This window comes from Mauremys reevesii, linkage group 10 (assembly GCF_016161935.1).
Source record: "Mauremys reevesii isolate NIE-2019 linkage group 10, ASM1616193v1, whole genome shotgun sequence".
Taxonomy (NCBI): Eukaryota; Metazoa; Chordata; order Testudines; family Geoemydidae; genus Mauremys; species Mauremys reevesii.
Window position 1 is genome coordinate 76,772,223 of NC_052632.1, and position 14,165 is coordinate 76,786,387.

The following is a 14,165-nucleotide window of genomic DNA, read 5'->3' on the forward strand; positions in this document are numbered from 1 at the left end:
TTCAAGTATTGGTTCCAATGGAACCATTGTGAAGAACCTTATTCAGCAAAGATAGAGAAGAGAACTCATTACTTTTTATCTTCATCTTACTTATTTTTATACCCAAGGAGATTAAATGAGCCACATGATTTGCACATGACTAAATTAAACAGACACATTACTGAATTCGTGTAGCCTTCATCCTTCTTTGACCCATTCTCACCTTTGTTAGTCATTCCCAATAACTGTGGCCCCAATTCAGCAAAGGATTTATGTGCTTAACTTTAGGCCCATGAGTGTTCCCACTGAAGACAAAGGGATTACTTATGTTCCTAAGGCTAAGTACATGCTTAAGTGCTGTACTGAATCAGGGCCTAAGTCCAGTTTAAAAATTATATTGTAAGTTCTCTGGGGCAGAAAGCATGTCTTTGTATTCTGTGAAACAGAGTTCCAACTTCAGCATGCTATATATAACTGACACCACTCCATGCTGAAAACTTTTGTTTCTCCAGTATCAGGTAAACTGTTTGCCAGCTCCTGTCAGCAATAGGTCAATTTCCTTCTATAAATGGGGACACAACATAAAACTTAATCATCTCTACACTACAAAATTGAAATTACTAAATACTTTTCAGAAGCATGTCCCACTCCATCCTAAATCAGTAATGAAAGTGGTGTGTGTATGTACGAATACATCATCTTCAATGCTGTTTCAGAAAACATGACTAAAAATTAGCAAATCTCACACTTTCTGTATCTGAAATGATAATGAAGATGTTTTATCTGCTCCACTTATACCATTTCAATATTGATTCAGTGGTTCACTACTGAAACCAATTTTCAGTAATAGCAACAAAGAATCCTGTGGCACCTTATAGACTAACAGACGTTCTGCAGCATGAGCTTTCGTGGGTGAATACCCACTTCTTCAGATAGTGGTGGTGATTTCAGGGGGGCAGGTTATATATAAGCAAAAGCAAAGAGCTAGAGAAGAGTTTTTTTTTTTTTCAGTCAAGGATGAGGCCCTGTTCTAGCAGTTGAGGTGTGAAAACTGCAGAACGTCTGTTAGTCTATAAGGTACCACAGGATTCTTTGTTGCTTTTACAGATCCAGACTAACACGGCTACCCCTCTGATACTTTTCAGTAATAGTTTAACTTCTTCGCAGAGATAGAAAGAAGGCATTCAGAACAGTTACAGAAAACACAAAAATACAAGATGAAAGAGCGTTAAAAGGAATGGGTGAGAAAAGAAGAGTTCTTAGTCTGGTAGATAATCAAAAGAAGAAAAAGCAATAATTAAGTTGTACAACAGTATTCCAAATTACACTCTTTAGATGAAGATTCTGAGTTTGAGTAAAGAAAGCTTTGAGTTAGGAACAATGATGACTTTATTCCTACTTCCCCCACCCGAGAGGGATGCTGAAGCAAACTCTTTTTGAAAATTTAATTTCCTTCCACCAGGACAACGGTTTTGGGATGGTCTTGACTTCCACCTAGGAAAAAAAAGGCTTGTTGCCCACCAGCCTGCCCACAGGAAAAGGCTGTTCTCTGGATTCCCACTCTGGTAGCTCAGTGAAGATATCAGCAGACCTATTACAAAAGTTGCACTCTGGATTCTTACCCATCAAACACAAAGAAAAAAATACAAGTTTTTTTCTCTAGTTATATGCGTCTCCTTCCATATTACCATACTATGAGTGTCTCACACCATAATACAGGCAAAACTTAAATGTATACCCCAAATTAAAAAACATAGTAAGAGAACCAAAACATTGCCACCGTGGCTGACCAACAAAGTAAAAGAAGCGGTGAGAGGCAAAAGGGCATCCTTTAAAAAGTGGAAGTTAAATCCTAGGAAGGAAAATAGAAAGGAGCATAAACTCTGGCAAGTGAAGTGTAAAAATATAATTAGGAAGGCCAAAAAAGAAATTGAACAGCTAGCCAAAGACTTAACAAGTAATAGCAAAAAAATGTTTAAGTACATCAGAAGCAGGAAGCCTGCTAAACAACTAGTGGGGCCACTGGATGATCGAGATGCTAAAGGAGCACTCAAGGGCAATAAGGCCATTGCGGAGAAACTAAATGAATTATTTGCATCAGTCTTCATGGCTGAGGATGAGAGGGAGATGCCCAAACCTGAGCCATTCTTTTTAAGTGACAAATCTGAGGAACTGTCCCAGATTGAGGTGTCATTATAGGAGTGTTTGGAACAAACTGATAAACTAAACAGTAATAAATCACCGGGACCAGATGGTATTCACCCAAGAGTTCTGAAGGAACCCAAATGTGAAATGGCAAAACTACTACCTGTAGTCTGTAACCTATCATTTAAATCATCTTCTGTACCAAACGACTGGAGGACAGCTAATGTGACGACAGTTTTTAAAAAGGGCTCCACAGGTGATCCCGGCAATTACAGGCCGGTAAGCCTGACTTCAGTGCCAGGCAAACTGGTTGAAACTATAGTAAAGAACAAAATTGTCAGATACATAGATTAACGTAATTTGTTGGGGAAGAGTCAACGTGGTTTTTGTAAAGGGAAATCATGCCTCACCAATCTACTAGAATTCTCTGAGGTGGTCAACACGCATGTGGACAAGGGAGATCCAGTGGATATAGTGTACTTAGATTTTCATAAAGCTTTTGACAAGGTCCCTCAAAGGCTCCTAAGCAAAGTAAGCTATCGTGGGAAAAGAAGGAAGGTCCTCTCATGGATCAATAGCTGGTTAAAAGATAGGAAACAAAGGGTAGGAATAAATGGTCAGTTTTCAGAATGGAGAGAGGTAAACAGTGGTGTCCCCCAGAGGTCTGTACTGGGACCTGTCCTATTCAACATATTCATAAATGATCTGGAAAAAGGGGTAAATAGTGAAGTGGCAAAATGTGCAGATGATACAAAACTACTGAAGATAGTTAAGTCCCAGGGAAACAGCAAACAGCCACAAAGGGATCTCTCAAAACTAGATGACCAGGCAACAAAATGGCAAATGAAATTCAATGTTGATAAATGCAAAATAATGCACACTGGAAAACATAATCCCAACTATACATATAAAATGATGGGGTCTAAATTAGCTGTTACCGTTCAAGAAAGACATCTTGGAGTTATTGTGGATAGTTCTCTGAGAACATCCACTCAGTGTGCAGCAGCAGTCAAAAAAGCGAACAGAATGTTGGGCATGATTAAGGGATAGATAATAGGAAAGAAAATATATTGCCTCTATATAAATTCATGGTATGCCCACATCTTGAATACTGTGTGCAAATGTGGTTGCCCCATCTCAAAAAAGATATATTGGAATTGGAAAAGGTTCAGAAAAGGGCAACAAAAATGATTAGGGGTATGGAACAGCTGCCATATGAGGATTAATAAGACTGGCACTTTTCAGCTTGGAAAAGAGACAACTAAGGAGGGGGCTATGACAGAGGTCTATAAAATCATGACTAGCGTGGAGAAAGTAAACAAGGAAGTGTTATTTACTCCTCTTACTAACACAAGAACTAGGGGTCACCTAATGAAATTAACAGGCAGCAGGTTTAAAATAAGCAAAAGGAAGTATTTCTTCACACACCGCGCAGTCAATCTGTGGCACTCCTTGCCAAAGGATGTTGTGAAGGCCAAGACTATAACACGGTTCAAAAAAGAACTAGATAAATTCATGGAGGATATGTCAATGGCTATTAGCCAGGATGGGCAGGTATGGTGTCCCTAGCCTCTGTTTGCCAGAAGTTGGGAATGGGCGACAGGGGATGGATCACTTGATTACTTGTTGTGTTCATTCTCTCTGGGGCACCTGGCATCGGCCACTGTCAGAAGACAGGATACTGGGCTAGATGAACCTTTAGTCTGACCCAGTATGGCCATTCTTATGAATTTACTCTCACAGCCTCTTTGTGTGGTAAGGCAGCAGTATTATCCACACTGCACAAATGGGGAACCAAGGCACTAAGATTCAGTGACTTGTTCAAGGTCACAGAGGAAGTCTGTGGTAAAGCCAGGACTGAACTCCGTCCAGTGCTCCAACCACAAAGCCATCTGACTCCCAGAAGAGTGTCTGCGGTAAAGGAGTTGAGACAATCATTACAGGAGAGAAACTGAGGTAAAAATAAAGTAAAGTTTTGGTCATAGATTTTGATGAAATCCCATGCTATTAGCCAGAGTTTGTAGTGACTCTATTGTTATTCCCTGCCCCTCCCCACCACCCCATTGTGTACAACCAAATCATTTCCCTGTCCAGATGGTGTAACATACTGGGCTTATTAACCAGTCATTTCAATTTTCACCCCTAGATCATAATAGTCAGACCAGTACCAGGACAATGCTTTTCTACAACCAGTGAACCACATTCTGTATGAAAATGTGAGAAAAACAGCTACGTACAACACCTTAGGTACTTAGTACTTCTGACAAGACAAAGACAGATGTGTAGTGCTATTCAACATTTCTAAAAATGAGACAGAGAACTGTCTGGGTCACCAATCTCAATGTTGCTATTGATCAGTCAGTTAACTTTGCTGCAAGCAATATTACATTAATAATGAAGCCAAAGCAAGACAAGCTAATACATTTGTGACAAATGCTTTTCAAATTTGCCTTTTCACTAACTGTAAGTGCATTCTATATAAAATATAATTTAATATTTTACTTTGAACTTTAAGTCAATTTATTCCCCAAATGTTTAAGTTGCAGGTGAGTTTACTTACAAAATGTTTGGAAGCCATGTTTTTTAAATATACTGATAATTCAGTTTTATAAACTAAATGCACCTAAACTACTCTAACTAAATTTCATCCAGAGTTTATTGTAAGTATTAGTATGTACAACCATTCTCCCTCCTGATACTATTAACGCGACCATCTCCCCTGCAAAAATCAGAGCTGTAACCCAGGAGTCACCTTTTAGTGCTCCCACTTGCCTCAGACATCCAATCTGCCTCCAAATCTTGTTGCTTGTTCCTCCATAACATTTCTAAATCCAACCTTTTTTTCTTGTCAAGACAGATAGGACTCCCATCTATACCCTCATTGACACCTTTACTGCACCCTCCAATCTGTACAAAATGCAGTTAAAACAGTCTTCCTTGCCTATCACTCTGACCATGTCATTCTTCTCTTTAATCTCTCCAGTGGCTCCCCACCTCCATGATATCAAGTTAAAAATAGTTGTCTTACTTTCAAGGCCCTTCACAATTCCATCCCTCCCAACTTATCCACTCATGTTTTATCACGCTGCTCCTCTCCACGCCAGCTCCCTTTCTTTTCTGTCAATTAGAATTGCCTCTGCTACCAACTTGTCCATTCAGCCCATAAAGATCTTTGCATTTTCTTTCACTCAGATTCTTATGCATGAACCCCTTTCCCCAGAACTGATCCATAGGGCTATCACTACCCTGTCTTTCTTTAAATTGCTTCCCAACTCTCAATACTGCCACCAAAGTACCTACAGACAACCAACTTCTAAAGCCTAGGCCAAGAAGCAGTTGGGGAAGTCACTCTTTTTATTGATATAATTGCAAAATACAAATTAGCATTTATACACGTTATATTTATTGTTTCCATCTTCCCTACACTTCACATTGTGCACATCTTTTTAGGTTTTATGTCATTTGGGGATGGGTGTCAAGTCTCCATCTTCGCATGATACTCAGCATGATGTGATAACAATCCGCATCAAGGCTTCTGAGTGCTACTAGAAATCTCAAAACCTTAAATGTTTTGGGACCTGCCTGACAAACCCCTCTGCCAAAAATGACACTGCCACAGCAAAACACAACAAAGATGCTTGAGCTGGAACCCTGTTTAAAATGAGAGGAACCCCTAGAGAAATATCCTCTGAGAAGGCCCCCTGGTCTTTGGAATGCAATCCTCCCTTGAACAGCCGACCTTTCAGACACACATGGCACAACCCATTTAGGACTTCTCAATACTAGCTTTTTTTTTTTTTTTTTAATTATTATTGAGAGCACGCTCTCATTCTTACACTACCACTGATAATATAATACACGTTTTTACACTGTGTTGTCCAGAGTTGCTCTGAAAAGCAACAGACAACATGATTGTAGAAACCAGTGCACATCTTACCTCCACCAGGACCTTATTTGCTCAGTCTTTGAGGAAAGCTGGAGTATAGGGGGGAGATCAGAGTGCTTGAGATCAGTGAAAGGTGGGATCATTCTATTCTATGGACTGGCTTTTTATTGTTTTGTTTTAAACAGGGGTGGGAGTGAGATTTGCAGTTGTTTTTTTTTTATGGATAGCATTGTGGCAGAGCTCACAGTGTCCGATCCTGTCCACAAGCAGTTGTGTTTTTAATCACTGTCAAAGTGTCTAGAACTTGGGATAAGTAAAAAACAAATAAAACGTTTCTGTTAATGCAAACGTTTGTGTGTGTACAAGAATGAAGTTTATTTCTTTAAACACAGGAAAGATTCTACCAGTGTTCACATCTCATTTATGAAGTGGTCCTTGAAGGCATCTTCTATGTAAGTGGTATTTACATAGTAATTTTCAGTTGATATAAAACAACAGAGATGGTTTATAATCATAGGAAAAAAAATTGCAAGTCACAAGGCAACATGATGTAGGTAGTATATCAAACAGAAGATGTCCTGTTTTGTTTCAATTCAGCTTCTCTCTCTCAACAACAAAACAAAATGTAATAACAAAAGACATATTAGCTATAGTTATTCAAAGTTGATCAGTCAACAAGCACATTTCAAATGAAGCAAGAAGTAAAATATATGTTTAATACTTCTGAAGGGACAAATCTCCAAAAGTAGTATTTATGTTTAGAATAAATCTTGCAGATTTTAACTCACTGTTGGGGTTATTTATTAATAAAACTGAAAGTAAGATTGACCAGATGGCAGATTCCCTCAATATAGTTTAAAGAATATTATACTCAAACAAGTCACCAAAGTTATTTCATTAACAAAAAAAGCAGCATCTCCCAAAATGCTTTGAATTATAAAGGTCGATTAATGCAAACTAGAAGTGAAAATGAAAATACAAGCTACCTGATGCGGTATTTGTTTAAAAAATGCAAAACCAGTAACTTCTGTTCAGAATAATTTTTACTTGGGCTATGTACAGTGTTCTGAAGGGGGGCTGCCGGTGTCCCTTATACAACAATTACTCAGCTCCTTCTGAGATCAATAAAAAAAATATTCTGCACTTCTGTTTTAGAAAACATTATATGAATCTGTGAGCATGTATTTAACATACACCAGTATCTATGTACATCAATATCTATGTACTTTAAACATTTTAAAACATTTTAGTTTCATAAAACATTCATTCTATCTTTAAAACCCTTTTCTCACAAAGCCTAAAGTCTAAACCAGTAGTTTAGATCCAAGAAGATTAATGAGCTGATATCTTCCAACCAATTACTTCCCCCCTAAACATATATTTAATCACCGTTTCCTAAAAAATACTATTTGAAATCAGCTAGTTTTGCACTTTATAAAAGGAAATGGGTTTTAATGCAGGTGTTTATGACTGACTGCACTGTAACTAGGAACCAAATTAGACTTATCATTAAAGCTTAACTAATGCCATATTCTCATTAATCCATGATATTTTATGTACCAAGAAAAACTATATACCGTATGTTAAATTCATGCAGTAGAATAGCATTATGGTTCTTTCAGTCAATGAAATCCTGTAGTGGATGTACCTGTTGCCTTTCAAAACCTGTACTGGATCATATTCATCAGTAATTCGTGATGCTGTCATGTTTAGAAACAGAAATCACATGTCTTTCCCTTAAAGAGATGCCAATGCAGGCTGCACTTTTTATAAAAAAACAGGTAATTCAGCTCTGTAAGGGTATAACAAACTGATGTACCCACTACAACCTTGTGACCAAACATGAATTTCAAACTGTAATATGTGATTTACTTAAGGAAAGCGAATTAGGTGAAAATGTCTGAAAGAGATTAAACAGATGTTTGATTTATTCTCCTATATATATTTTCCAGCAAGTGAACCTCTCCATTGCAGAAAAAAGCAAATTAATTATTAATTAGGGCTAACAAAATATAAACTATTAAGGGAGGGACTGATTTTCCATTATAAAAATTGACATGCAGAAAAATATGACTCTTTAAATATATCTAGCAAAACCAGACTTTTTTGTGGGGGGAGTGGAAAGGAAAGATGCCAGGAATGGACAGAACATCTGGAGACTGCCAAAGAGGGATACTTCCCAGCAGGAACTGTCCATCCCTAGGAGGCATGCATACACCAGGACTCACACATTCATCCGTTAAGGGATCTCTAATGGGCAAATGCAAAACACAACGGGAGGAGAGACATGTAAAGTTGACTGAAGAAAAAAAGCCAAAGAGGCAGTTCAGTCCCCCCATACACTCCAGTCTAGACTTCAGACACCTCTCACTTGACAACCCCAACTGGGAAAAAGAACAGGAACAGGAGAAAGACACTTGAGAAATACAAATGGTAGATTGTGAAGTAAGGAGATTTGCAGGAGGAAATGGTGAGAATGGAAAAACGATTGCTGGGAAACAGGGTCTGGATAGAAATAAAGAGGAAGAGAAAAAGGAAAGAAAAATTCTCAACTTTACCCAGCACACACTAACTCAGTCCCCAGAATTATTCTGGATTTCAACAAGCTGCAGCCTCCTCAGAAACTACACCACACGAGATAAGAGCATCCAACCCAGCCTCATTTTTTAGCCCCTGGGGGAAAGGAGAAGAAAAACCCCGCCACAGCCCTGAACCCTCTGGAACTCGGCCCCAATCGCAACTCGAGAAAAGAACCACCCTGGTGGGTCCTCCCATGATCTGTGGAGTTGGGAAACCCAACCGAGCACCCCCCCCCCAGCGGGCTTCCTCCCCAGGGAAGGGAAAATGAAACCCAAGCCTCCCCTCAGGCCCCGACTGGCCAGGATTACACCCCAAACCAGAGGAGCAAAACCGGATTTAACAGAGACGGGCTCCGATCCCCAGCCCTTTCCGGGGCCCTGCCCTCCCCACAGGCCCTGCACCCCCCTCCGGGGCCCGGGCCGTCCCTGCCCCCAGGGGTCTTGCCACCTCAGGGGCACCAGGACCCTCTACCCCAAAGAGGAGGGGAGAACCCGCAGCCCCCTCATGCCCACCCGCCCCCTCTCTGCCGTGCGAGGCCCCCCGATCTCCCAGGCCCCACGGGGTGTGGGAGCGCGGGGGGAGGGGGGTGTAAAACCCCCGCCGCGCCCCGCCCCTCTCCGCTACCTGTGAGCCGGATTTTGATGCTGGAGCCGTTTCTCCGGGTCCCTGGATTCGACATCGCTCCCCGAGGAGAGGGGGGAGGAATCAGCCGCCGGCCACAGTCACCCCCATCCGGGCCCTGCCTCTCCCGGCCCCCGGCCTGGGCTGCCCCTGTCCGGCCGCCGCCGCCACCCCACACAGCGGCCCCGCCACAGCGCCTCAGCAAGCCGCGGCTCGCAGCTCGACGCCCAGCCCGACCCGGACGAGGACTGCGCGCTCGCGCCGCCCCGAACCGCAGGCTCGCGCCTCCTTCGCTCCTGCGCGAGAAGACGGCGTGACGCAAGCGCGGCGGCCAGCGGCTGCCGCCATCGCGGGGAGGTCGCCGGCCGCCCGCACGCTCTGGGCGGAACGGGCAGCGCCCCCAGCGGAGGGCACGAATATTGCAGGGGAGCGGGTTGGTTCTTACCAGGGAGGAGACCGAGTCTGTGCAGGATTTCAGGGTGGCCACAGGGAAACTGAGGCCTGTGTTGCACCCCGTCCTCTGGGGCTGAGCCATGCTGCACACCATGTGCCCATCCCCCCCCTTCAGGGCCCTGCCCCCACACCCCCACCCGAGGGGCATGGGTCACCCCCATCGCCCCTCCAGGGCCCTCTGGGACTGAGCCATGTTGGACTCCATATACCCCACCCCCTATCCCCCAGGGCTTAATTTGTGCTAGGGTTGAGCCCTGGCCCCTCTCATTTTGGCAGTCCATAGCCCTGGCCAGGGCCGGCTCCAGGCCCCAGCAGGCCAAGTGTGTGCTTGGGGCGGCATGCCGCGGGGGGGCGCTCTGCCAGTCTCTGGGAGGGCGGCAGGCGGCTTTGGTGGACCTCCCGCAGGCGTGCCTGCGGAGGGTCCGCTGGTCCCGCGGCTTCGGTGGAGCATCCGCAGGCACGTCTGCGGGAGGTCCACTGGAGCAGCGGGACTGGCAACCGGCAGAGCGCCCCCCGCTGCGTGCCGCCGTGCTTGGGGCGGCGAAATGGCTAGAGCCACCTCTGGCCCTGGCACCTCTGGCTTTCTGCATCAGTTATGAATGTAAAAAAAAAATTTTCTTGAGCCAGGGCACCTAATTGCTTGGCATCTCTTTCATTACAAATTAAGCATTGTCATCACCCGTGGGGCCTAGGGGATCAGGGGGCCTTGCACGGCAGAGAGGGGTCAGGTGGGCATGAGGGGGCTGCGGGTTCTCCCCTCCTCCTTGGGGTAGAGGGTCCTGGCCCCCTGGTGCCCCTGGGGTGGCAAGACCCCAGGGGGCAGGGATGGCCCGGGCCCCGGAGGGGGGTGCAGGGCCTCTGGGGAGGGCAGGGCCCCGGAAAGGGATGGGGATCAGAGCCCGTCTCTGTTAAAGCTGGTTTTGCTCCTCTGGTTTGGGGTGTAATCCTGGCCAGTCGGGGCCTGAGGGGAGGCTTGGGTTTCATTTTCCCTTCCCTGGGAAGGAAGCCCGCTGGGGGGGGAGTGTTTGGGTGCTCGGTTGGGTTTCCTAACTCCACAGATCATGGGAGGACCCACCAGGGTGGTTCTTTTCTCGAGTTGCGATTGGGGCCGAGTTCCAGAGGGCTCAGGGCTGTGGAGGGGTTTTTCTTCTCCTTTCCCCCAGGGGAAAAAAAAATGAGGCTGGGTTGAATGCTCTTATCTCGTGTGGTGTAGTTTCTGAGGAGGCTGCAGCTTGTTGAAATCCAGAATAATTCTGGGGACTGAGTTAGAGTGTGATGCTGGACTCCCTGCACCCGCTCCTATGGGGCTCAGCCCCAGCCCCATGCACTCCTGATCTCAATTACTGCAATTTGTCATATGTAGGAATGAAGCTACACACCCTGAAAACGCTCCAGCTGCTACCAAATGCAGCAGCCTGTCTTGTTCAATATCACTAGTTGCTGTGCTCTCTTCATGCCAGTGTTCTCCACTCTGCATTGGCTCCCTACTGAATACAGGATACAGTGAAAAGTCTCCATCATGATACTCAAAGCCCTCTTTGGGATTGGTTCAAGCTACCTGGAAGATACCCGCTTCCTTTGCAACCATGACCGCCCATCGCAGTTACATTTCTCTGGAACAATATAGGAATTCTCATATGTACTGGATCAGACCCCTAGTCCATCTAGTGCAGAAGTCTGTCTCCAACCATGGCCAGCACCAAATTCTTTAGAGGAAGATGCAAGAAACCCCTTAGTAAACAGATGAGGGATAATCTGCCCTTGAAGAAAGTCTAATCCTAATCCCTTAATGGTTAGAGAGAGGTTTAAATCCTGAAAATATCTTTTTTAGCATTAACTATTCTAGTTTTGGATATTCTTGTGATCCATATCAAGTTCAGTCCTTCTCTGAACCTTGCGAAATCCTTGGTCTCAACATCATCCTGTGGCAATGAGTTCCACAGCTGAATTAAAGTATTTCCTTTTCTCAGTTATGAATTTGGTGCCTTTCAATGTCAATAAGTGTGTTCTTGTACATGCGTTATAAGACAGGAAGAACCTGGAACTCATAGCTGTGAGAGCTAAGAATGACCCTCAGAACTAGAGGCAAAGCTCACTCCCTCAATAATTTTGTCACTCCCATACATGTAAACAAATACAAAAAAAATTATAAAGCAAAACAAATCAACCTACTTCTCCTACTGGCTAGGAAGGGAGAGAGAAATGGTTATTGATATTTCTATTTGTAATATTTCAGAGGTATTCAGATATTACAGTGATGAGATCATATAAATATCTATAGTGATCAATATGGCATGGCATGGAAATACCAAGACAACAAGAATTTTGGCACATTTCCATGGCACAATATGACAGTGTCTGCTGAACTTCCACACCACGATGTCTGGGTGCATCATGCTTACGTTCCTCGCCACGTCGAATGCTCGCGTTTCCAGGTCTCTGTGTTATGCTAAATCACAACGGTGCTCTCATGCCAAGTTGTGACCATTCCCATCTTTTCTTTCTTCTTTTACACTTTCACAGCATTCTACCTAAAGGATCTCAAATTGCTTTCCAAACATGAACTAACCTTCTCAACTATTCTGTGCTATAAAGAGAGGGGAACATAGAGGGATATAATGATTTATTCAGGGTCACGTAGCAAATTAGAGCAAGGAACAGAACCTAGGTATCCTGATACCCAGTCTCCTGCTATAACAACCACCATTACTCTCCCATCCAACCCAAACTTTGAAATAGCCTATGTATACTGATACAGAATATCAACTAGAATAAAAATTGCATAGGTATCATAAAGCTTTGATTTACAAAGATAGGATAACATAATTGTCGTTATAAAGAGCAAACCCGTCCTAGCTCAGGAAGCTACACAATGCTATTAGCAAAATAAACAACAGTGAATAATTGAATAATAAATACAACAGAATCCCTCCCCCCAAAGAGGTAGATTTAGTCTCCTCCAAACTCTGCTTGTGTCTCCTATTCAATCCATTAATAAATCTATAGATTATACCCTTTGCTAGGGCTAAGACTGGCATATCTTGATTATTTATCTGCATGTGGTGCTTTGCGTCTCAGGCAAGCACATGCTAGGTTGAACATGCTACTGGAGGAGGTTAGATGAGGCTATGCATAGCCAGACAGAAGGAATAAACACTAGTGTGTGGCAAATAAATGTTAGCTTTTTTTTTTCTGCCGGCAAGGAGATGACCTAGTTCCCCACTCCTGCTGATTTATTGAACTGGAAGCTGGAATCAGGACGATATGCACTTGGGTTTTGCTTTGCTTCTGACTGTATTTAAGTTGAAATCATCATCTGCTGCTGCTGGATGAAAGTGACATGGCTGGCTCCTTCCACAGGCTAAGACAGCACAGTTTCTAATCTTCCCTTCTTTGGGGTGAAAAAATTGAAGCCAGGACAGATGAATGAGACAAAGACTCCTGGAGCATGAAGGGGTGGGGTAGTGGCTAAGTGCAGTTATTTCAAGCCCCTTCCCATTAAAAAAATAATAATTTGGGATTTTGAAGCAGCTGCTATTGTGTGGGGGCAAAGATTATCTATAATTATAGGAGTACTTGTGGCACCTTAAAGACTAACATGTTAGTCTGTATCTGCAAAAAGAACAGAAGTACTTGTGGCACCTTAAAGACTAACTTGTGCCACAAATACTCCTGTTCTTTTTGTGGATACAGACTAACATGGCTGCTACTCTGAAATCTATAATTATAAACTACAGTTCTTAACTTTGCCCACCCCTTTCCAATGATTTTTAAAAGTAAGTATGTAGCGTGTAGAGGGCCAGATCCGCAGCTGAAAATCTGGCTTTTAATGTTTTCCGAGTGTTGTATCAGTGTTTGTTAACTCCTAGCTCAGCTAGGGACTGGACTGCCTGAAATATATTTTCAATCCAGAAGCCCCACGACTTTAAATATTTCCAGAAATTAGGACTGAGAAAGAAGGCAAGGATATTAAGACTAACCCCTGTGTCCCTGCTGTTTGATTTTCAGAATGCTGATAGCTAAATGCCTTGTCTCCCAGCAGCAGACTTTCCTTGCAGTTTGTTTTCCTCTCCAGATTGTCGTTTTTAGGAACAACAGTTGTAGAAGTTGCAATCTGTTTGCTGAGAAAGGTCTGCGACGGCTTAACTAAGCACAGCAGCAGTGAATCTCTATACATGGAATTCTGTTGTGGTAAAGGGGGAAACTGCTTTATACATTCCATTGTCGTCTGCAGTGTCGTAGTTTGTGGGGATACCCGGATATGAGAGAGACAAGGCGGGTGAGGTAATATCCTTTACTGGACCAGCTTCTGTTGGTAAAAGTGACAAGCTTTTGCGCGTTACAGAAGCGCTCAGTGGAGCTCAAAAGCTTTTCTCTTTCACCAACAGAAATTGGGCCAATAAAAGATATTACCTCAGCCACCTTGTCTCTCTTATAAATTCCAGGAAGTAGACTGCCAGGAGAGGAAAACTCCATGAATTTTTGGTCTCCTTGGATTGTA

The 14,165-nt window shown here is 43.4% G+C and overlaps 1 protein-coding gene across 2 annotated transcripts in view; it reads right to left on the minus strand.

Annotated features, from left to right (window-relative positions):
• The window catches only part of SMURF1 (SMAD specific E3 ubiquitin protein ligase 1), a 59,278-nt gene extending 49,897 nt beyond the window's left edge, over positions 1-9,381 (minus strand). Inside the window, exon 1 of one of the 2 annotated variants that reach the window (XM_039492189.1) lies at positions 9,215-9,381. In XM_039492189.1, coding sequence (XP_039348123.1) covers positions 9,215-9,269 — 55 coding nt within the window. In that variant the 5' untranslated portion in view covers positions 9,270-9,381. The remainder of the gene's footprint in view (positions 1-9,214) is intronic. The other variant, XM_039492188.1, reaches the window with a different exon arrangement.
• Positions 9,382-14,165: the final 4,784 nt, after the last annotated feature.